The sequence below is a fragment of the Hevea brasiliensis genome, chromosome 6 (assembly GCF_030052815.1).
Source record: "Hevea brasiliensis isolate MT/VB/25A 57/8 chromosome 6, ASM3005281v1, whole genome shotgun sequence".
In the NCBI taxonomy this organism is placed as follows: Eukaryota; Viridiplantae; Streptophyta; class Magnoliopsida; order Malpighiales; family Euphorbiaceae; genus Hevea; species Hevea brasiliensis.
The window spans coordinates 2,272,539-2,297,206 of NC_079498.1; the positions used below are offsets into that span (position 1 = coordinate 2,272,539).

Below are 24,668 nucleotides of genomic sequence, written 5' to 3' on the forward strand. Positions count from 1 at the left end.
TTTTGTAAATTTTACTTAACAAACTTCCATTCCAAAAAGCGCCTATTTTTTTTATCGCAAAACAAACACGCCTCTCTCTTTCTCTCTCTCTCTCTCTCTCTCTCTCACCTACCTTCCATGACCAGAACTTCTCACACTCAGAAATGGCACTGTCTTCTCATCTTCTTCAATTTCCAGTCCACACTTCGTCTCCAGGACCTGATTATCTCCTCTTCTATCCCTCTCCATGCCAATCGTCTTCTCCAATTTCCATCCGGAAGGCTATGATTCCGCTAGTTCCAATCGCGCTCAATGTATCTGCCAGAGTTAGGTGCTTGACGAAGTCGTCTGCTGAAGAGGATCGCTGGAGTGAATCGGAGACTTTGGTGTCTGATGGCGATGATGGTGGAGAAGCAACGAGAGAGGACGCGAAAGTCCAACAACGCCGGCGAGAGAGAATTGCCACTTCGTATGGTGATTCTCTTACGCTTGGGATTCGCGAGCCGATTTATGAGGTTTGTTTCTTTGCGTCTTTTATTATTATTATTATTATACTTCCTCGTCTTACAGTTTTAAATTATAGTTATTTTTTTAAATAGTAATTTATTTATTAATGTATTAATACATTTCTATTTAATTTTCATTGAAATATTAAAATTTATAGTTTTAAAAATAATTTAGTAATATAAATTATTTAATTTTAATTTAGTAATATGTCCGGATATATTAGAAAAAATTAAATATAATTTAATATTTTAATTATATTAACTTTATTTTCCTAATTTATGTGAAAATAGAGTCCCATATTCTGATATTTGATTCTGTAGTAGAAATTCTTGTTATACTCATTACAACTGCATGATGAGGATGGAAAAAGTGACTTGTAAGGACAAAGCTGTAGGAAAACATACTAGTGTTATCTTCGTAGGCATTAGGGAAGAGTGTAGTGAAATGGCTTTGTTATTTGATTCTAGATATATAAGATTAATGTTGAGAAAAAGTACGAGGGGGAGTTTAGAAGGTTTGAATAAATGTGCAGACATCTTTAGAATAAAATTATGAGGAAATAGTTGAAACTTGAAAGTTCAATTTGGTTTAAGCTTGTCATTGTTTATCTATTATTCTTAAAATTTTGCAGCTGCATGTTGAAAGTTCTTATGCTTTTCTGCTGTAATTAACGACTGTGTGTTATTTCCTGCATGAATGTTGCTTTCTTTTTCCCTCTACAGGTTGTAGAAGTGAAGTCAAATGGGATGGTATCTACAAGGAAAATAAACAGACGCCAATTATTAAAGTCAAGTGGTGGGTAAACCCTTCCAGGAAAAACTTCAGATTTTCTTCCGTCTTGGTATTATTAATATGTTTGTATGATTTCTAGCATAATTTAGTATTTCCTTTGTGAGATTAAACGCATGCTGTCAATATGTGATGATTTCATTTGGCATTTTTTGATGGATCAGCAGAATTTTTAATTTAATTCTAGTAAAATGACGTGGGCTCTTTCCTCTTATGAATTTTTTTTTTTTTTTTTTTGTAATCACCAGGTCTTCGCCCAAGAGATATCCGGAGTGTTGATCCGTCATTGTTTTTGACAAATTCAATGCCTTCTTTAGTGGTACTTAGTTTGTCTACTGCTCTGGTAGTTATATTTTTTATGTGTTTTTTCATTGATAATTTGCATTGTAGTTTCTAATTTTTTGTTTTTTTATTGATAATTTGTGTTGTCTTCCTTTTTCTCCGCATATGATTGAGGAAACAAGAAAATGCACAAGAGGAATGCATCCTAAATTATTAGAAGGAAAAATGCAAATAAATGAACCTCAAACTTACCAAAGGATGAAGCATGGGCCTTTCTGCTTGAACCTTTTGGAATTTTCGTTCTGAATATTCTGGGCACATTTGATATTGATAGTCTTCTATTTGTTGTGATTAACTGATTGGAATACCGTTCTAGGTTCGTGAGCATGCTATATTGCTAAATCTGGGCTCGTTACGAGCAATAGCGATGCAAGAGCGTGTCCTTATATTTGACTATAACTGGTAATCTTTCCCTTCTGGAGTAGGGCAAGTTATCTTCTTCACCTTGTTCTTATATAAATCTCTTTTATTTATTTAGCTTGTTCTAAATTGAACTGACAATGGAAGATTTATTTTATGGCTAATCCTTTTAGTAAAGGAGGGAAAGCTTTTATAGATACATTGTTACCTCGATTAAATCCCAGAAATATCAATGGAGGGCCATGCATGCCATTTGAGCTTGAGGTCAGTGGGGTATTCTGCAATTCTTATTTTATTTGCTGAAACAAGAAGATAACTATACGCATGCATTTTGCTGGGTTGATGCTATAATCTGTGGAAAGCTTCTTCTTCTTCTTCTTCTTTTATTTGTTTTATCATTAGCCAGTTATATATGTGCTACTAATAGCCTAATGCCAAAAAACTTGCTCTAAGTACAGTTATGTGCCAATTTTTTAATCTACCAAAGCGTTCCTGTATCTGTCTTGAGTGTTTGCATTATGTATAAAGGAGAAAAAAAAAAGGTGTGTAAAAATTCATCCACACGCATGCTCATTCATTTATATAAATAAAGAGTTCTTCAGAAATATAAATTCGAAAACAGTGGATTAGAGAAGATGTTGCAATCATGTTATAAAACATGTATTCAGGGTGTATTGAGCAGTTTCTGGAATATAATTTCCTCGCTAGCTAGATACAGTGAATTGACAAACTGTAAATTGGGCCCGCCTTTTTTAGGAAAAAGAATCTCTGGCTTGAAAGTAAACTGAATGTAGAGGGTCAGAACTGACAACTTTGTGAATTATAATGCAGTAAAATTCCCTCTTTGAAATTTATAGTAATTACTTGGGTAAAATAACTCCAGCTAAATTTGTTTTGGGAAAATTGGTAAACAGAAAATTTTTTTCATGGTCAATTTGAAAATTAAGCTATTTTCAAGAAGAAGCAACTTCCTGTTTTCAAAATGGGAAGTCCCCAAACTTATATAAACTTATAAAAAGGGAAATAATATAAGGGAAAACCACATAAGCACATGTCTTCTAGTCTATTTGAAATGCCATAGGCTGATAGGCATCACCAGATATAATTGTCGCTTCCATGTGAACCAATTTTCATTTGTGTCATTGGAACACTAATTGATTATGGGAACTAATAACCATGTATACTTGAAAATGGGTGAAAGCTTGAAATTATAGGGGCATTTTACTTTTTTACCACCAGTTCACCACAACACTGTGAATTTCTGTATTTTCTTTAAAATCTGTGGTTTTGAAGTTTTACCACCAGTTTGCCAGAACACTTTGACTTACCATATCTTCTTTAATATCTGTGGTTTTGAAGTGGGCATTTGTTGTTAAACATTTAGGTTGTTGAAGCAGCATTGCTTTCACGAGTACAGCGATTGGAGCAGAGACTTATGACTATTGAACCTCGTGTGAGTATGGGAACATAGCGATTATGTTTTGTATTTTGTTTCTATTTTCTGTTCGATATTTGGTTATGGAACAATTGTTCTTTGCCTAGTAGTACTTATTATGAAAATGACCAGGGTTTGATTAATGTACTAAATGTCTGATGGTTTTATGTTTTGAATGCCTAATGGTGCAGTTTTTATGTGATATTTTAAAGGAAGCCTTTAGGTATTAGCTGAGATGAAAAAGGAAGGACTGGGCTAGCCCCAATCTTCATATTTTACCTGACCAAATAGAGAATTTTGTAAGATCTTTCATGGTATCATAAACATTTTTCAACAAAAAGTAATTTATGCTTCTACAAATGCAAATGCCTGAGTGTTTGAAAGAAATTTTTTTTATCATGGAATGATTTACTGAAAATTATCCTCTGTTGTTTATTGTTTCAAAGACAAACATATTTCTCTCTCTAAACCCCCATCCCAACCTACTCTCATTATTTTAATAATATTTTCAGAAATCAAAATTACTGCAATATTCTCAGACTTTTGTTTGGATAATACACCCTAAAAGTCTTGTTTAATCAACTAGGATGATACTTAGAAAATGGAAATAAATTCAAGTTGTTTCCATCAACATGCCTCTTTACCTTATTGCCTTATTCATAGGCAAAAAAAAAAAAAAAAAAAAAAAAAAACCTTTCTTCTGTTAATAAAATTTGATGAACCATACGGTCTTTCTAGATTGATGTTTTTATGTAACTTCATGTTACCTGCTCTTGGATACTAGTTCTGCTGTTATGATTAGTGCTTTGTTGTTTGCTTCAGGTTCAAGCTCTTCTTGAAGTTTTACCCAACAAGTTAACTGCTGACATATTAGAGGAACTCCGTATTAGCAAGCAAACATTGGTATGGCATACTTGACTCGGAATGGCATAACTGTCATGACAGTGGAATGGTCTTTGATTTTTACATTTCACTTGCATGTGGAAGGTTGAATTAGGTTCAAGGGCAGGAGCTCTTAGACAAATGTTGCTTGATCTTTTGGAGGACCCACATGAAATACGTCGTATATGTATAATGGGAAGAAACTGCACTCTTGTAAAGGGAAATAATAGTGTGGAATGCTCTGTTCCCTTAGAAAAGCAAATTGCTGAGGGTAAGCCATATAAAGGAGCCTGTGTATTCTAAATTTGCATAGGTGATGTTATAGTTTAGTACAGTCTTCTCATGGGTTTTACTTTTTTTGTTCACAGAAGAAGAGGAAGAAATTGAGATGCTTTTGGAAAATTATCTTCAAAGGTTATTCCTGCTTCTATTTCTAGATAATGCTAAAAGTAAAAGAAGAAAAGAAACAACAGAGAATTTGAGAAACCAATTAACCAATAGTAATTTTTGTTGACATGATCTTATATTTTAATTGTGAATCAATGTTGTTGCCTTATGTACTGTATGTCAATATTTCCATAGTTATATGCTGTACTTTGTTCATGCATAAAATTTCCCTTGGTGATTACTTGATAAATGTATATAAGATGCAGCTGGAGGATTATAAGCCCCTGAAAATATGTTGATTGGAATGGAATTATGGTGTTTATGAATTAATGTGGTATTAGTGTTTGTAGCGAAGTATTGGATCATCCAGAGAAATAGCTCTTTCATTTTATTTTATATTTTGGTTTGTAAGGGGGTTGGGAGAGAGGGATGGCAGGATATAAGCTAGTTTATGAACAACTCTCACCATTGATACTCACCAATTATAAGCAAACCTCTTATTGATTGGGAAAACATTTGGTCATGGTTTTAACATTGGCCATAAATTTCATATTTGTTCAGGAAAGTAATTTTTATTGTCATTTTAGTTCCACTTAAAGGAACTGAAAAAAATTTTCAAGCATTGCCCCACAAGAAAAAACATGAAAAGATGAAAATGCTGCAATAAGCTGGTTTGCATTATAAATCAACCTGTATTCTGATCATGTTACATATTCTTCAAACTGATTGCAGGTGTGAATCTTGTCATGGTCAGGCAGAACGACTTCTTGATTCTGCAAAAGAAATGGAAGATTCTATTGCTGTTAATTTAAGGTTGGACTGTGGATGATATTATAAATTTTTGTACTTTTCTTAGCATTAGAACTTAAGACAAAAATGCTAGCATTCCATGTTCAGTACAGCACTGATTTTGGAATAAGCTATCTTAAATCATGCTGAGAATAAGCTATCTTAAATCATGCTGAGATACTTGGAAAATGACAAACAAAGCCTACTGTAGGAACTAAGTTGTTGGTATTATTATAGTAATTCTTGCTGTTGCTGCTGCCACTGCTACTAACTGAAGTTGAAGTTTTGAAGCTTTAATACACAATACAGACACTTGCATATATGCACAAATGCGCTCAGGATCAGTTCTGATGATTCAATAGTGAATGTGCTTGCTTCATATTGACTGGCATGTAGAATGAACTGCCTTTAGTTCTTCTTGCTTATTTTGTTTGCCTTCAGACTGAAAAATAATGCCTTTGGTGGTACCTAAAGAATTAAGGCACATGATTTGTTAAGGTCAGAAACCATGTTTGTTGGCACGTAAAAAGCATCTCTATTTTCATATATGCCTGCATTGATTAAAATAGTCAGATCAGACATTTTGTTTGTATCAAACACAACTGTGAATCATTTCTAAAATTTGCTCATTTTATATTTTCCATATGATTGAAAGTAAAAATAATCGCATCTAAACTACATAACTACATTCGTGACTCTTCATTAGTAAATTTAAATTCAATCCTATGGTACTGAAATTTTTATTTCTAGATTCTGTTGATGAGAATTGGAAATTGGGGGAAACTGGGCTCATTCCTACCACACAGGTGAGGGGGTAGGGGGAAGATGGAAAACAAGAAAAAACCATGGCCTAATACCCTGGCAATGGTGGTGATGGTTTTCAGTAGTGCATGATGATTTGGAGTTTAATGTCCCTCACACTTCTGTCTTTGAACATGTACTCTTTTCTTTTATCAGCTCTCGGAGGCTTGAAGTAAGTAGAGTGGAATTACTTCTCCAAGTTGGGACATTTTGTGTGGCAGTCGGTGCTCTAGTTGCAGGTGTGTCCTTCGCCAAATGTGAAGTTAATGTCTTTATTATTTTGAAGTTAGTCTTTCATACTGTTTATGAATGTGTTATGGTTAGTCTTTCATACTGTATATGAATGTGTTATGACTGTCGCAGCATTTGACCAGTGTTCCAGTGATACTAATGAAAGCCATTATGTGGGTGTATTGTACTTCTTAACACACTAGTGTTGAGTTGTTTACAATCAAAGGCTTTCTTGATTTGGAAATGAGAACTACTTTGGTAGCCTAAACAGCATAGTGAACTCATGAGTCATGAAATGCATATATCAAATTCCTGGCCAGCGTCATTATTTAATTCTCGCAGCTAATGAATTCTGAAACGATCATACTTTTCTTGAAGTTGGGCTGACAACTATGGCCTGAGTTCCTCTAGTTGGCCATATGGATCCGTCTTTTCTAGTGCTTCTTCCTATATTCTGAACAAATATTACTACCCATTGCGTGTTCCAACCAAAAAGTGCTATACAGTTAGAAAGATGTAATGGAGTCTTCTAATTAAGTGGATCAGACATCAGAGGAGAAACAAAGTTTAGAGGAACATAGACTGTTTTGTTGAATGGTACTTTGAAATATAAAAATTTCAAATTTTAAAATTGGGTGTATTTAGTTTAAGAATCATTTGTGTAAAAACATTTGATAATACTGACAGATATGCCATATTTCTCAACATGTAGCTTACATTTCAGGTTCAATATCAATTAAAGTCTAAGCAAAGTGATATATTCTATGGCTTGCAATGATCTGCAAAATTGTTTTCTGAAGAATCTGTTTATGCTGCATGCTCATGTGAGGAACTGTTTCCTGGTTGCAGGTATATTTGGCATGAACTTGAAGTCCTATCTTGAAGAGCACATGGTATGCCCATTCAAAAGTTTAGACATCATTGTGCTCAAGTATTTTTCATTTCTGTTTCTACTGAAAATGATTCATGGTACCATAAACTTTTTGGTTGCAGTTTGCCTTTTGGCTGACAACAGCTGGGATAATTGTTGGTGCTGTTGTGGCATTTTTTATGATGTACTCGTATCTCAGATCTAGGAAAATACTGTAACTTAGCAACTATTTGAGTTAGGTAAGTTCCCTTTTGCTGGATTATATTGGCTATTGGCATTCATTTGCAATTCTACTAATAAAAGATATTCCTCATGAGATAAAGAGTGTGGAACCCTTGAGAAAATTTTTTCTAACTCTGTAAATCCAAGTGAAGAATATCAATTATTGAAGGTTTATCAATCTTCATTACAAAGTTTAGTTCATGAAACCTGAAATTGTATGTGTTTCGATGATGGTGATCAAAACCTAATACTGTCCTGTTTATTTTACAAGTGGTTCAAAGGTTAACCATACCTAGCCAATTAATTTTGATTAATCACTTGTACAAGGGACCACTGGATGGTATTTGAAATATCTGGTCCCATTTTTTGTTGGTAGTTATATAAACAGTAGATTCCCATGTTTCGCCTACAAAATCAGGAAGAGTGGACCTTCATTGCTATCGTATGTGCTCGAGAAACGAAACGAGGTTCCATGTATTCTTCAAGGAAAGATTTTGGCCACTGAGGCAATGGAACAGAACTTGCTCTTCATACGTTTGTTAGCAATGCAATGGCACTAAAAAAACTCATGTTATTGCCTGTGATTTCTCAGCTGAAACCCTTTTCTTTAAAATGATTAATGAGACCATAAAGTGCCAATTCTGCTGCAGCTATTGATTATCCATTACTCCTTCCCATCTTAGCCTGGTTTTATTTAATTGCAGAATACTAGTCATGGCCATTGGGGGGGTTTTGCCTGGCTTCCCACTGCAGGTAGACACTGCCATCAGGATCTATCACTTGCAGCCAGCCATTAACTCCACATTGCGCAGGGAACATTGGACAATAGGTATCAACTTGCAAGGCAACAATTTATGAGAAATATTTCGGGTCACCAGCACGAGTCAAGGGTTTTTTTTCATATATATATCTATATATTGCTGTAGCATGCCAACCACAAAGAATTCGGCAACGTTCATGACTCAACCAAAGAAAAATCAAGAGAAACAGATGCAATCAAATGTAAAAAATGGCGGCTACACCTAGAGGCATGATACAAAATCAGTTCGACCGAAACTAAATTGTCCAATGAAAAATCAAAAAGGAGATTTTTTAAGTTTATGGAGGCTATGCTTGGTCAGGGATCTTCAATCCAAGCATACTTTGAGAGAAACTAGTTTCTATATCATCACCCACACCATGACCATATGCTACCAGAGTCACGTCTCTGTAGCAAAATTTCAATCTCAATTATGTGTGAAGCCCAAAACCCTCGCAAAGAATGCAAGCCACTTGTGGCAAATCCATGTTTAAGAAGAAAAGGCCGACACGGAAAATTAAGGTTTTAAAACACTAATACCAATTTGGTCATGCTTATTTTGAAGGGTTGTGTGATTTGGCCGCTCTATGATAGCTATATTCCCCACTCCAGCTTCCATAGCTTCTCTCTCATCCCTTTCCCTCTTGTTTTCAGACATGTTCCCATCACTTGCATGCAGTTGAACAGGAGGCATGGAAGGTTCAAGCAGACGAGGGCCAGCAGTAATCCATGGGTGACTGAGGCATTGAGCCGCTGTTGGCCTCTTTTCAGGCACAAAATCAAGTAGGGGAATAAGGAAGTCGGCCATGTCATTTGCCTCCTGCTCATTGAAATCATACTTCTCCATAAGCACCTTACTAACAGGCCAGAAACGCAACCGACGGATGTGCCTCAGATCGCCATATCTATTGAAGAAATCCCGAGAATAGCGACCACCTAATGCAATCTGAGAAATTATTGGCAGAGTCAATGGTTTGAGCAACTCTGTAAACCCAAGTACTGTACATAAGCAGTTAATGTTTTCAAACAGTCTTTGTGAAATGAAGGTTTTAAGATCATAACAAAATTGTACTTTCCCTTTTTTTTTTTTTTTTTTTTTTGGTAATTCTGTTGTTCTCTTAAATCAGAAAAGCACATGAAGGAATCTTACCTTACGCGGCATCATGCCAACAAGCTCCATCATCAATGCCAAGTGATCCTGTAAGCATCAAGTCATCAACTGGTGAGTTATGAAACAGAGAGAGAGAGAGAGAGAGAGAGAGAGAGAGAGAGAGAGGTGCTTGAACCACAAAATTAGAACATTCACGGGTGCATTGGGAGAAACCACATTGCGTTTATGCTTTATTCTTACTTTTATAAAGCAAACATGTTTAGCCATCACAATCATTAACTAAATTCAAAGAGAAAAATCAGAAATGTTTTAATTAGCTCCATATATACTAGTATATATTTGAGGATATCATAGAGGAGAACCAAAAGAAATATTAATGTCCAACAAACATGTGACACCATCTGGCAAGAAGGACGTTGCCCTTTTCCCACTTTTTTCTTTCTTTCCTTTTTTTTTTTTTTCAGTGTATACACTTGACCAGCACACATAAACTCAGGTACTGCTACCCAGAGTAAGCCCCAATCTTTATCTTCACAGTGGCATCAGTACATTCTTTATAAATCCAATTAAATTGCTTATGCAACAAACAAATTATCATTCAGCAAAACCATATCTTACTGTTAACTTGCACTTAGAAGTTATAATAAATTTTAAATGGAAAAGAAGAAGCAAAGGGGCAAGAGAGGAAAGGTGGGATAGCATAATCTGCGCATACCTCATCCCTATCGTAATTGTCGCCACTGTGAGGATCAAAAAGGACATCACCAGTGGCCAGCTCAAAGCAAATACAAGCAAAGGACCAGAGATCTGCTGGAGTTGAGTATTTAGATCCAAGAATAACCTCTGGACACCTATATTGCCTAGTCTGGATGTCACTTGTAAATTGTTTGTACGTCCAACAAGCATTTCCAAAATCAACCAATTTGCACTTTAAGTCAACTGCAGTCAATAGCTTTTGCCTTGTGGAACGACTGCCTCTTCTATGAGCAAGTTTTTCTTGACAAACACCCTTGTTTTCCTCATGCTTTCTTGATTCATCTTTAGCCACCGAAGTATTTGGTTCATTGTGAGAGCCTTCATTAGATTTTGTAGCAGTATTAGAATCTTCATGGCCAAGTACTTCAGTATCTGCACTGTTTTCCTCATAAACTTCTTTCCCCACGCTACTCTGAGCTGCCTTCTTAGCTTTCTTTCGAATTTTCTTTTTCTGATTTTTTGTTAGGTCCCCATTTAAACTCTGACTATACTTTGAAGCAGGAGACTCAGCAACAATTTTATTCTTGCTGGTTGGGAGGATGAGAGGAGTGTCTGATTTACGAGGATCTTTAGATGGATCAATCATTGACAAAAGCAAGATATTCTCCGGCTTTAAATCAGTGTGAATAATTGAAAGCTGGCGATGCAAGTAATCTAAACCCACCAAAATATGAAAACATATTTCTTTAACCATGCCTAAAGGAACCCCTCTATAATCACTATACTTAATAAGGGTCAACAGATTATCTCCCAAGAACTCAAAAACCATACACACATGATGTCCATTAGGTCCTGAATGCTTAAAATGATCCAATAGCTTTACAACACATTTTTCATCATCTGGGTCTCCCTCAGCAATCTGTTTGAGGATCTTTATCTCATCCATTGCTGCTTCAGTGTAGTGTTGGGCACTCTTTTGAACTTTCAAAGCTACATTACGCTACAAACAATGAATTTCTCATGTTGTTAAGGAGAGGAGCGATTAAAACTAATGGGAAGTGCCAGAATCCATGAGAATGGAAAAAAAAATCATAAAAATAAATCACCTTACAGTGTCAATATTGAAGGAGTACAAAATGAACAAGAAACACTAAATCTAGAAAAATAATAAACTTCAATGAACTTTAAAACCTTCATCAAACCTAAAAAACAAAACATCAACATAATTAAGTTTGATCCAAAACAGCAATAACATAAGATGACCCTCTAATTGTTTAAGAAACCATCTTATAAATTACAATACGTGTGTGTATTTCTTCTTTATTTTACTGACATGTGCACGTCATCAACACAATTTACTCATTTAAGTTTTATTCCTCCCTTTTCCCCACACTCTACAACCTGAACAAAAATGTGTCAGTTTCATTTTCCCAAGCTTTCTCAGCAACAAACCAGACTGGTAACCCAAAATATCAGAACAAATTGGAAAAAAAATTTATAAAGAAATTCGCCCCATTTCCTTTTCCACAACATTCTCGTCCACTAAATGCAACTTTGACCATCATTTGACCCAAAAAAAAGAGAGGGGGACTAACATACCGATGCCTGGGTATCCCATGCGAGCCAGACAGTAGAGAAATGGCCCCAACCAAGCTTGCTCTGCACCACATAGCGCCCATTCTTGAACTTATCCCCAATTTGCACCGCATGGTAACCTCCTCTCCTGTAATCTTCCGTTCCCTCGTCCTCGGACGTGTAATCGCTCGCCTCACTGCGGGCACCATTCCTATCCTCCGCCATTGAAGAACAAAAATGATCGAAAATTTTCACCAAATGAGGTAATCAAACTTTATGAGCGTTTCTTGACCAAGAATGAGAAACCCAGAGGTGGGTTTTTTGTAAACAAGAAAGCAATGGCAAGATGGACAAACCGGGTAATGAAAATGAAAATGAAAATTCTGACGAGTGGATAGACAAATGAACTAAATTTTTATTCAATTTGGGGATTCCTTGGTTGAATCCAAGAAATCCTATATGGGTTTTTGTTGTAGAACAAAAACAGAGAAAATATGAAGAAATTGGAGTAATGGTAATGGAATAGGATCTGAATGAAAGAGAGCGAGAGGCCTAAGTTGAGTGAATTTGGGAGAGAAGAAGAAGAAAGAGTAAAAAAGGAGTGATTTTTTTGTGGTGGCGAAAAAACGAAAGAGGGTGAATTAGGGTTTACTGCATTAGTCCTGCCGGGAAATTAAAGGAACGGATTTTCATCCATTTGGTGTTAAAAAAATAATTTTTAAAAAACATTAATCAAAATATATTATAAATTAATTTAAAATTTAAGTTTCATTTATTTCATACAAATATTTAAAATATTTAAAAAAATTAAAAAATATATTTTTTCAATTAAAAAAATTAAATTATTTTTAAATAAAATAATTTTAATTTTTTTAAATAATTTTTTATTTTCATACTTTGATTATTAAGATATAAAAATATTAATATACATATTAAATAAATATATATAATTAACTTAACATTATAATCAAATAATATAAAATATCTTTATTTTTAAAAAATATTTTAAAAAATACGTACGTAGATTAAATTTAATATATTTTAATTATAAAAAATTTTATAAAAGTAAAATAATTTTTAAATTTTTTATAATAATATTTAAAATAATATTTTTTAAAAAAATTATTAAAAATTTTATAAAAATTTATATAAAATCATATTTTTTACATTAGTGGAAGATTATAGATAATTACTAAATTTAATATTAAATAATTTTATTTGTAAATATATATTTAAATTATTTGATAAATTAAATTATATATTTAAAATTTAAATTTTAGAAAATATAATTTCAATTATAAAATTTATAAACACAAACAATAGAAATAATCTTTAATCTTTATTAGTTCATATTTATAATAATAACCCTATAATAATTTTTTTTAAAAATGATACAAAACATTATAATGTTGTGCAAATAATACTTATTAATATATTTAAAAATTAATAAATAAGAATATAATAAAATAAATAAATGGCAATGATTTTAATAAATTAAAATATTTTTTATTATTCTATTATTTAAAAATATAATTTTTGTTGCAGGTGATCAAAGTTCCACTGAAAGGTGAATTATGTATAACAAATATATTTTTATTTTGAATTATAATAAAATTCATATAAAATTTATTAATAATAAATATAAGCATTACAAATATAATTATTGTATTAAATAATTGATTCTTCCCAAAAAAAATTATTCTACCACATATTGACCAAACTCACAAATGAAGGAATGGAATTCGGCCCATTCCTCATGTGTTCATTTTTATCAGATTGATTTGGGCTGAGAAGTGGCCTAATACGAAGTTGGGCCCATTTCCTTGCAAATTCATATTTGAAAAATTGTTTTTATTAGTTTTTAAATTGTTTTACTTTTATAAGAAATTTATGCATTTTATAGAAAATTTATATATTATACAACTCAACTCAACTCAACCTTTATCTAAAAAATTTGGGGTCGGCTATATGAATTATCTTTCGACACTCTAAACGATTTTTTGTTAAATCCTCGGAAATATGTAATGTTTCTAGGTCATGTTGTACTACTCTCATCCAAGTCAGTTTAGATCTGCCCTTTATTTTCTTTCTATTATCTAACCTAATGTGCTCTACTTGTTTAACTGGAACCTCCGTATATCTGCGCTTCACATGATCAAAATTTATATATTATATATATTTTTTAATATATAAATTGTTTAATTTCATTGATTAATGGTTATTAGGTTCAAATCAATGTCAAAATCATACCAATAACTTGAAAATTAAGTATAAATAAAAAAAAAAAAACAATCAAAACCTAAAACCAACTGGTTTGAATCGAATTGAATTAGGATAGTTCTGTTTGATTTTTTATACATTTCGACTCAATTCGATTTCTAACATATGATAATTTGATTTTAATGGTTCGATTCAATTTGAATTGAATGCTTAATCCTAAAGGTAAGTATCCAACAAAAATGTTTCTTAGATTGACTTTAAATTTTAAATAACATAATTATTATTGTTATTTAAAATCCTTACTTTTTTAAAATTTTTATATTTATTTTAAATTTAACCAAAATTAAAAATCACATTTTTTAAACTTTTTAAATAAAATATTTTATCTAAATTCAAATCAATCCAAATACAACGTTAATGAATTTGGAGTGCACATAAAGCTTATAATTCTATGTGCTAATGATGTTTACATTGAAGGGTTTAATATTATTTAAATAATATATATAAAGAAATAAACATCATTAAAATTTAATCCAATAAGAAAAACCTAAAAAGGAGAAAACTTGTGATGATGGGCACATTTTATCTATGGGGAAAATGAAATGAATAACATGAGAAAAAAAATTTTCTTATTCTAATTGTTGAATGCAATTCCGTGATTGATTTGGTGATGGAATTCATTAAGTTGATACTCTTAATCTAAAGCTTGTCCTTTTCTCATGGAAAATATTATTATCATGAAAATTTTAATAGAAAAAAAGGGGAAAACCATGCATTTTTCTATGCAATAGAATTGAAAATTTATGACTTGAGAACAAACATTTATAATTAAAAAATTATAATTAAACCTTATATATGATTCTATTTGATATTCTTATTATTAAAGTTAGTATTGAGAAAAATATTTTTTAAATGTGTTATTAATTAAAAAATATTAAAAATTAATTTAAAATTAAATTTAATATATTTTAATTATAAAATATATCAATAAATTTTAAATAATAAATTTAATTATGGAGATTTTTAGATTTGAGAATCAATTGTTAAAAAAAAATTAATTATAAAAATTGAGGTAAAAATGTAAAAAATAAACATATATAAAAAATTTTAAAAAATAACATCTTTACAGTAAGTGCTACATGATAAATATATATATATATTTTTAAAATTTAAACATCCAATTATCGCCTACATTATGGAATAAAAGGTGATTTGCGAAAATTGAATTACTCATATAATATCTATTAATAATTTAATTATTTTAATTAATAAACTTTAATGTAATGATTTCATTGTCGACTCTAAAATTATAAAGTTTTAAATAAACCCATATTAAATTTGAAACTCGAGGCAGAGGCATGTACCAGAGGAAATTATAAATAAAACGTGGAATGAAAGAATCATGGATATCAATTAAGGCTCCATTTGATAATATTAATTGTTTTAGTAATTGTCAACTATTTTATTTAGGGGTGAGCATTCAGTTCGAACCAAATCGAACTGAATTAAATTATAAAAATTAAATTTTAAATTTTAGAAATTGAACCGAACCGAAATGAGTGAAAAATCGAATCGAACCAAATCGCTCTATTTCGGTTCGGTTTGGTTTAAAATGATCAGTTTTAATTTTTGATTGATTTTTTAATTTAAACTTGATTTTCAAGTTATTTATTCTAATTTTGACTTTTGTTTGAACCTAATAACCATTAATCAATGAAATTAAACAATTAATATATATATATATATATATATATATATATAACTAAATATAATTCATAAATTTCCCATAAAAATAAATCAATTCAAAAATCGATTCAATTTGATTTGGTTCGATTTGAATATATAGATTACAATTCGATTCGGTTTAACTGATTTTTTTCTCTTCAAAACCTAACCGAACTGAAATAACTGAAATTTTTAAATGTAAAACCAAACCAAACCGATTGAATTTTAAAACCGAACCGATTGAACCGAATTGACTCAGTTTGATTTTTCGATTTGAATCGAATTTTGCTCAGCCCTAGTTTTATTAGCCGTTAACTGTTAAATATTGGTTATTAGTAGCTAGCTATTTATATAGTAATTTAAAGCATAAGTGTTAAGTAAAAATAATTGTTGTATTAACTGTTAAATGTAAAAATAATAATACCGTCTTGTTAACACTAACCAAAATACTGTTTTAATCTTTAAAAATTAAGAGAAATAACTTTTTACAAACCACTCTCTCAATCTCTAAATACAAATATAAGAGAAATTACTATATGTTTCTAATGTATATGTGTCATCTCTCATAATTATGTGAGATCTACTTTTTATATTATATAGAATGCCTATTTTTTTATGAGATATGAAATACTATTTATTTCTAATATATTTAATAATTAGTCATAATATAAATATTATATCATCAAATAATAGAAATAAAAAAATATAATATTTTGGTTGGAATCCAAACACTAAAATGTCACCGGTTGAACAGGACCTGAATGCAAGAAATTAAGAGCCAAACCGACTTGACCTTATTGTGTGCTCTCATCAAGTAGCAGTTTATCTGTGGGGAAAATGAAACGAATAACATGAGAAAAAAAAAAAAAAAATTTCTTATTCTAATTGTTGAATGCAATTCCGTGATTGATTTGGTGATGGAATTCATTAAGTTGATACTCTTAATCTAAAACTTGTCCTTTTTCTCATGGAAAATATTATTATCATGAAAATTTTAATAGAAAAAAAGGGGAAAACCATTCATTTTTCTATGCAAATATAATTGAAAAATTATGACTTGAGAACAAACATTTATAATTAAAAAATTATAATTAAACCTTATATATGATTCTATTTGATATTCTTATTATTAAAGTTAGTATTGAGAAAAATATTTTTTAAATGTGTTATTAATTTTAAAAATATTAAAAATTAATTTAAAATTAAATTTAATATATTTTAATTGTAAAATATATCAATAAATTTTAAATAATGAATTTAATTATGGAGATTTTTAGATTTGAGAATCAATTGTTAAAAAAAATTTAATTATAAAAATTGAGGTAAAAATGTAAAAAATAAACATATTTAAAAAATTAAAAAATAACATCTTTACGGTAAGTGCTACGTGATAACAAAATATATATATATATATACATATAAACACCAAATAAAAATATATCTATTTTTAAAATTTAAACATCCAATTATCGCCTACATTATGGAATAAAAGGTGATTTACGTATATTGAATTACTCATATAATATCTATTAATAATTTAATTATTTTAATTAATAAACTTTAATGTAATGATTTCATTGTCGATTCTAAAATTATAAAGTTTTAAATAAACCCATATTAAATTTGAAACTCGAGGCAGAGGCATGTACCAGAGAAAATTATAAATAAAACGTGGAATGAAAGAATTATGGATATCAATTAAGGCTCCATTTAATAATATTAGTTGTTTTAGTAGTTGTCAACTGTTTTATTTAGGAGTAAGCATTCAATTTGAACCGAATTGAACCGAACAGAACCGAACCGAATTAAATTATAAAAACTGAATTTTAAATTTTAGAAGCCCAACCGAACCGAAATTGGTGAAAAACTGAATCGAACCGAACTGCTCTATTTTGATTCGGTTCAATTTAAATCGATCAATTTTGATTTTAATTGATTTTTTAATTTAGACTTGATTTTCAAGTTATTTGATCTAATTTTGACTTTGGTTTGAACCTAATAACCATTAATCAATGAAATTAAACAATTAATATTTATATATAATTAAATATAATTCATAAATTTCCCATAAAAATAAATCAATTCAAAAATCGATTCAGTTCGATTTGAAAATATAAATTACTATTCTGTTCGGTTCGGTTTAACCGATTTTGTTCTCTTCAAAACCGAACTGAACCGAAATAATTAAAATTTTTATAATGTAAAACTGAACCGAACCTATTGAATTTTAAAACCGAACCAAACCGAAATAACCGAAATTTTTATAATGTAAAACCGAACCGAACCAATTGAATTTTAAAACTGAACCGAATTGACTCGGTTTGATTTTTCAGTTTGAATCTAATTTTGCTCAGCCCTAGTTTTATTAGCCGTTAACTGTTAAATATTGATTATTAATGACTAGCTATTTATATAATAATTTAAAGCAGAAGTGTTAAGTAAAAACAGTTATTGTATTAACTGTTAAATGTAAAAATAATAATACCGTATTGTTAACACTAGCCAAAATACTGTTTTAATCTTTAAAAGTTAAGAGGAGTAACTTTTTATAAACCACTCTCTCAATCTCTAAATACAAATATAAGAGAAATTACTATGTGTATCTAGTGTATATGTACCATCTCTCACAATTATGTGGGATTCACTCTCTATATTATATAGAATGCTTATATTTTTATGAGAGATGAAACACTATTTTTTAGTATTCCTAATATATTTAATAATTAGTCATAATATAAATATTATACCATTAAATAATATAAATAAAAAATATAATATTTTGATTAGTGCAAGAAATTAAGAGCCAAACCGACTTGACCTTATTGCGTGTTCTCATCAAGTAGTTGTTTACAAATCATTTTTGACAACTCCATTTTGTCTTTCCGGCTTTAGTTTTGAAGGTTTGGTCACTAACCCCTCTCCAGTCTCCAAAATTTTTCAGCCCACGTATCTCCTTACTCATTTACTCTCCTCATCTTTCTTTTTTCACGAATCATATGGTAAACAATGCATCCAAGGTCAACTTTTTCTACCAATATTGTCCTATTGTTATGATTTTATTATTAGCCTAAATTCTGATAAATTCTTTTTTCTCATTAAATTAAATTTTTGAAAGCAACGTTAGAAATAGAAATTTTATATTAAATTACCAACTCAATAATTCAATTTATATTTTTTAACGTTATTTTTTAAATTTATTATTAAATATATTTTTCATCAATTTATATAAATTAAAACTAAATCTCTTCTTCAAATGATTTTAAATACACCCACATCCACATCGACTTGATGTATTAAAGATATCCTCAAGCCAACGAGAAAAAAATTCACTCATAGTGATTTTAAAGACACCATTTGTTGGTACTCATCATGACCATCTTTGGATAATCTCTCCATTTGACGTAGGCATATACATATATATATGCATGGTATTCCTCTATGGAAGGCAAAGATTATGAACATGGAGAAGTGATGTCGACCAAAAGGAAGAAATTATTAAAACAGAAGCAACTACCATGCTATTTTTTTTCAACAAGTTGGTAAACATCTTTTACTTAAAATTGGACTTTTTGATTATTAATTGATTATGGATGTTTATATATCCAATTTTGAAAATGATTTCTTAACATTTCCATCACAAATCATGCATTACATCTGTAAGGCAAAGATTCAATCTAGCTAGGCAGGACACCTTTTCGGCTGGTGCAATTGTGAGTTAAGGCAGCAGCCTCTAGATGCCGCCTCCCGCTTCACTTTCTTGACCCTTGCAATTACTTTAAACACACCTGTATGCCCAGACTAGATTAGCAATGATTATAAAAATATTCTTCTTCTACATAAAAATAGTGATTTATTTTATGAATTGTAATAAAATGAGGATTTTCTGAGTATGACGGTCATAGTTCTCTTAAGTTTAAAGTCATCGATTGACGTTCTGAATTTAACTCAATTCTATAAAAAGAGACCTATTACCGATCTCGATATGACACCCAAGGAGATGATCTATTGGACAACTCATCATTTTCTCCTATTACACTCTTAAGTAAAGACATTATTTAACTATTATATTAGTGCAAAGTCGAACTGGAGTGGAACAAAGCCATCACCAAGTTAACCACTAAACTATAATATCATACTCGATGGTATAAAAGTAGTGATTTTTCTCTTACAAAAAAATGAGCATTCTTTATAATATAAATAATGAATCTCACGTAATTGTAAAAAATGATACATTTGCACTGATACGCTAGATAATATCTCTAAAATTGGAATAATGGTTTAAGACCTATTATCGCTTGGCAAAGTTAGATATCAATATTCACTTCTCCAATCTCTTTATTAAAAGAAAAATCTATATAGTTTATAAGAAATTCTGAGGATATAATTTATCATGAAATTTAATATTTATGTTCTGATAAATTATTTTTCTCATTAAATTTTTTAAGACAGAATATTGTGGTTGGAATTCTTGAACTTCAATATTAGAGATATAAATTTAATTATTAAATTATTAACTTAATAATTCATGCATATTTTTATGGTTAAAGATATATTTATATTGATTTATATAAATTGAGACTAAATTTTTCCTTTGGCTAATTTTAAAGGCGTACCAAAATTGATAAACATCTTTACCTAAAATTGGACTTTTCCATGATTAATTGATTATGGATTTTGTATGTCCATTTAATTTTGAAAATGACGTCTTAACATTTCCATCACAAATCACTAAATCTATCAGTAAAGGTTCAATACAGGCACGACACCCTTTAAGCTGGTGCTTATGAGTAAATATGCCCATGGACAGTACTGTTTCCCACATATTTTTTGGAATTTTTATTTAGTGAAATCATTATATATATAATTATTTAATTATAATTATAAATTATAATAAAATTCATATAAAACTTATCACAATCAACCATTACAATAAAAATATTTTAAATCAATTTTTATTGTATAATTTTTTCATTTCTTGACACTTATGATCTCCAAATCTTGATTATATAACCACTTTTATTTTATTTTATTTTATTTTATTTTAAAACAAAGGGTCACTTTGTGCTCTTTGTCTATGCGAAACAAATAATAATTATAATTTTTTGATTCCATGTTAATTTATGTATACATATCTAAAAAGTTTAATTTTTTTAAAAAATATCTGTTATTATTAACTTTCAAAATTGAAGTACGTTGTATTTTTTTTTTAAATTATGTTGTTTTTTTTTTAATTTCTTATTATAATTTAAATTAAAAATCTCAAATTATAAAATAAATTTTATTATTAAGTTAAAATTAATTATTAAAGTTTGCTTGTTTATTAATTACACTAATTATTGAAGAATACATGAAATTACAACTTAATTACTAGAGTCTTAACCTCCTTTTATTTCACGAAAAATAACTTATATGTGAAAAATAATTTTTTTGTTGTAATGTTAATATAATGATATGTGTTTTTATCAAGTATGTATAAGTATTATTATATTTTAATTAGATTATTAAAATTTAGAAAATAAAAAATAATTTTTTTTTAGAAGAAGAAGTTCTTTTCTTTAAAAATGACTTAATTTTTCCCTTTGATTAAGAAAATATTTTTCATTAACTTATTTTCCTTCATATCCCAAACATTAGAAAATATGAAAATATTTCTAAAAAAAATATTTCTTGTGAAACAAATGAAGTTTTAATAAAATTTTAATCAATTAATCATTTGTGAAATCCCAATTTCCACATCATATTGTAATTCCTTCGTATCCCAAATGTTAGAAAATACCTCAAAGTTGTAGTTCCCTTTTATTAGAAAAATATTTTTTATTAATTCATTTTCTTTTATACCCAAATGTTAGAAAATATGAAAATATTTCTAAAAAAAATATTTTCTGTGAAACAAATAGAATCTTAATAAAATTTTAATCAATTAATCATTTGTGAAATCCCAATTTCCATGTCAACTTGTAGTTCCTTTGCAACTATTCATTGTGTAATTTATTTTGAAGCCTCATAAATATAGTTTTTTTCAGAAAGTGGACTATGCGGAGATAAAATTTTATTATGATATATCATTAAACATGATAAATTTTACATAAATTTTACTATAATTAACAGTTAAAATATATCTATCAATGATGCAGAAATTTACCCAACAAATTAAGTAGTTTAATTATATTGAAGACTGGTGAAACTAACCCAACCCTCTTCCTCATAATCATCAGCAAAATCATGACATCACATACAGTCCTAATTCTGGTAAAGTGACATGGAAGCTTTATCCTTAAACATGTAAGTATTTAAATTAATTATTAAGAATCTAAAAGTATGGTCAAGATCCATAGTTAACGTATATAATACCATATTAAATATATGAAGTGTGATCCTAATTATTAATTTTTTAGATTATTTTTTATAAATTTATTATGAATCAAAGACATAAGATGCATAATGAGGTTTACTTATTAAATATATCTTAAAGTTTCGTCGATAAGAAATTCTAAATTAGTTGATATATTTGGTTTAATTAATTTGTAAAAATTCTCAATTTGTTTTTTTTTTCTTGGTTATGATGAATAATTTTTTCTTTTTGGTGTTTCAGAAAATTTTAAAGGGTAAGAAAATTATCGAAGTTTGAACACCTAAGTAGACATTCAATTACTAAATCCTAATTAAGTTAATCAATGAATTTAGGGAAATTCCTAAGTGCGTAAGCAATGATCTGGCCTTGCTCGACCCCTTTAACTAGCCCACGTTCCCACACATATACATGCATATAATTTGCCAAAAATGTGTACCTAACTTTCTTAATTATAGATCCATTGTTATATTCTATTGAATTAATCTTTGACTTCTAATAAATTCTTTTGTTATATACATGGATCTCAAATCTGCTGACATGATCTAGCTTTACAAGTAAAGAAATATTGAATTATTCCCCTTTTGCAAATACGTAGCTTCTACACGTTTCCATTAGGCTTTAGAGAACAAATTCACCAACCACATAAGGTTTGGTATTGGCAAAACTTCACTATATAAGGAGATGAGCTATGCCTTAGCTAGATGTGCTTAAAATAAACCTTCTTTTCTTTTGCTTAGCTAGATAATAGCCTTACCTTGAAAAACCCAAAACCATGAAGGTCAGAGTAGAGAGTACAAGAACGATTAAGCCAATTTATGAAGGCATTTTTCCTCCCCTAGCCTTACACTGTATCCCTCTGAGTGTATTTGATAAGGTCACCTATAACACCCACATTGCAGTCATTTATGCGTATCGTCCACCAATGCCTACAAATGCAGCCATTGAGCTTGGCCTCCAGAAGGCCTTATCAGAATACAGGGAGTGGGCTGGAAGATTAGGGGAAGATGAGAAAGGTGATCCAGTCATTTTTCTAAATGACAAAGGGGTGAAATTTGTTGAGGCATCTGTGGATTGCAAGCTTGATCAACTCATGCCCTTGAAGCCATCTCCTGTTTTGCTTAGACTTCACCCTAGCTTGAAGGATGTGGAGGAGCTTGTGCAAGTTCAGCTTACAAGGTTCACTTGCGGTTCATTAGTGGTTGGCTTCACATCCCATCACTCGGTTGCTGATGGGCATTCCACCAGCAATTTCTTGGTTGCATGGGGGAAAGCTAGTAGGTGTCTTGACATGAGCCCACTTCCTCTTCATGATCGAACCATTTTCAACCCTCGAAAACCTCCTAATTTTGAGTTTGAACACAGAGGAGCTGAGTTTAAAAGCAAGAAGCTTCTCAAAGATTATCCTAATAATTATGCTGATAGCTTTGTGGATGATATCGTCGTCCACAAAGTCCATTTCACGTTGGATTTTCTCTCCAAGCTCAAGGCCAGAGCTTCTCCACCATCAAATAATGGAAATAACTTGCAGAACAAGCCTTATAGCACTTTTGAGAGCCTGGTTGCTCATCTATGGAGAGCAATAACAAAGGCTCGAGGACTCAGTGGGTTCGAAACAACACATGTGAGAATCTCAGTGAATGGACGCATGCGAATGAGTCCAAGAGTACCCACTGAATACTTTGGTAACTTGGTGCTGTGGGCATTTCCAAGTGCTAGGGTTAAAGACCTACTGCGAGAGCCATTACCTTATGCAGCTAAGCTCATTCATGAAGCAATTGCAAAGGTGAACGACAGCTACTTCAAATCATTCATCGACTTTGCCACCCACAAGGCGGAGAAGGAAGAAGACCTCGTGCCCACGGCGGAGATGAACAAGTCGGTCTTGTGCCCTAATTTGGAGGTTGATAGCTGGCTAAGATTCCCATTTTATGACCTGGATTTTGGAGGAGGAAGTCCTTATATATTCACGCCATCTTATTTTCCAACAGAAGGAATGATGTTTCTTCTACCTTCATTCATCGGAGATGGAAGCATAGACGCTTTCATACCTCTTTTCCAGGACAATTTGGCTACCTTGAAAGAAATTATATATTCACTAGACTAAACTAATATTTACTACAATTGATTCTTTTCTTTTTTGAAAATTTTATTTCTTTTTTTTTTTTTTTTTCTAAAGATCTTGTTATAATCAACATAGTTGTTGTCATGTATTTTTCTTGAAGGCGGACCACGTACCTGCGTTGTAATAACAAATGCTCATATATATAGAGAGAGAACCTTATATGCATGGTCTCATTATTTATATATAATTAGGTAATTTTCTGTCTATTTTATTCAAAATTACTATTTAATGAGTTTAATCTCTAATATTAGATTTAATGTAATAATTCATCTGTAGCCGCTATAAAACTATTGCTTTTATACATATATAATAATTAAAAACTATTACAAATGAATTATGTCAAAAGTTTAATAAAAATTGTCGTTGAAATTGTTACGATAACAATGATTTATATTTATTCAAGATAGTGATTTTTATTTGTTATGAAAACGTAATTAACTATTGCTTTAGGATATGATAATAAAATCAAAATA

The 24,668-nt window shown here is 30.3% G+C and overlaps 3 protein-coding genes across 7 annotated transcripts; 2 read left to right on the forward strand and 1 right to left on the reverse strand.

Moving 5' to 3' along the window:
* The first annotated feature begins 36 nt into the window (after positions 1 to 36).
* On the forward strand, positions 37 to 9,460 carry LOC110651491 (magnesium transporter MRS2-11, chloroplastic). 3 transcript variants are annotated; one of them, XR_009149350.1, is made up of 15 exons: positions 37 to 494; positions 1,209 to 1,281; positions 1,524 to 1,594; positions 1,934 to 2,019; positions 2,151 to 2,241; positions 3,362 to 3,430; positions 4,235 to 4,315; positions 4,400 to 4,565; positions 4,663 to 4,708; positions 5,414 to 5,494; positions 6,428 to 6,510; positions 7,352 to 7,395; positions 7,496 to 7,612; positions 8,300 to 8,424; positions 9,049 to 9,460. XR_009149350.1 is itself a non-coding variant. In XM_058148182.1 (14 exons), the coding sequence occupies exons 1-13, from the start codon at positions 144 to 146 to the stop codon at positions 7,589 to 7,591; spliced, it is 1,338 nt and encodes a 445-aa protein (XP_058004165.1). In that variant the 5' UTR covers positions 37 to 143; the 3' UTR covers positions 7,592 to 7,612; positions 7,866 to 8,244. The 3 variants fall into 3 exon arrangements, 2 of the variants coding, with proteins under 2 accessions (XP_058004165.1, XP_058004164.1); XM_058148182.1 differs by lacking the exons at positions 8,300 to 8,424; positions 9,049 to 9,460 and adding an exon at positions 7,866 to 8,244; XM_058148181.1 differs by lacking the exons at positions 8,300 to 8,424; positions 9,049 to 9,460 and having other exon boundaries at positions 7,496 to 7,786.
* On the reverse strand, positions 8,573 to 12,459 carry LOC110651490 (uncharacterized). Of its 3 annotated transcripts, none has more exons than XM_058148178.1 (4): positions 11,801 to 12,459; positions 10,221 to 11,201; positions 9,545 to 9,592; positions 8,573 to 9,340 (listed from the first exon to the last, which is right to left on the reverse strand). In XM_058148178.1, exons 1-4 carry the CDS (start codon positions 11,999 to 12,001, stop codon positions 8,912 to 8,914), a joined length of 1,659 nt encoding a protein of 552 aa, XP_058004161.1. In that variant the 5' UTR covers positions 12,002 to 12,459; the 3' UTR covers positions 8,573 to 8,911. The 3 variants fall into 3 exon arrangements, with proteins under 3 accessions (XP_058004161.1, XP_058004162.1, XP_058004163.1); XM_058148179.1 differs by having other exon boundaries at positions 10,221 to 11,191; positions 11,801 to 11,978; XM_058148180.1 differs by lacking the exon at positions 11,801 to 12,459 and adding an exon at positions 11,308 to 11,393.
* Positions 12,460 to 22,766: 10,307 nt separating this feature from the next.
* On the forward strand, positions 22,767 to 24,369 carry LOC131180725 (agmatine coumaroyltransferase-2-like). Its single transcript, XM_058148183.1, has one exon. It carries the CDS (start codon positions 22,846 to 22,848, stop codon positions 24,175 to 24,177), a length of 1,332 nt encoding a protein of 443 aa, XP_058004166.1. The 5' UTR covers positions 22,767 to 22,845; the 3' UTR covers positions 24,178 to 24,369.
* Positions 24,370 to 24,668: the final 299 nt, after the last annotated feature.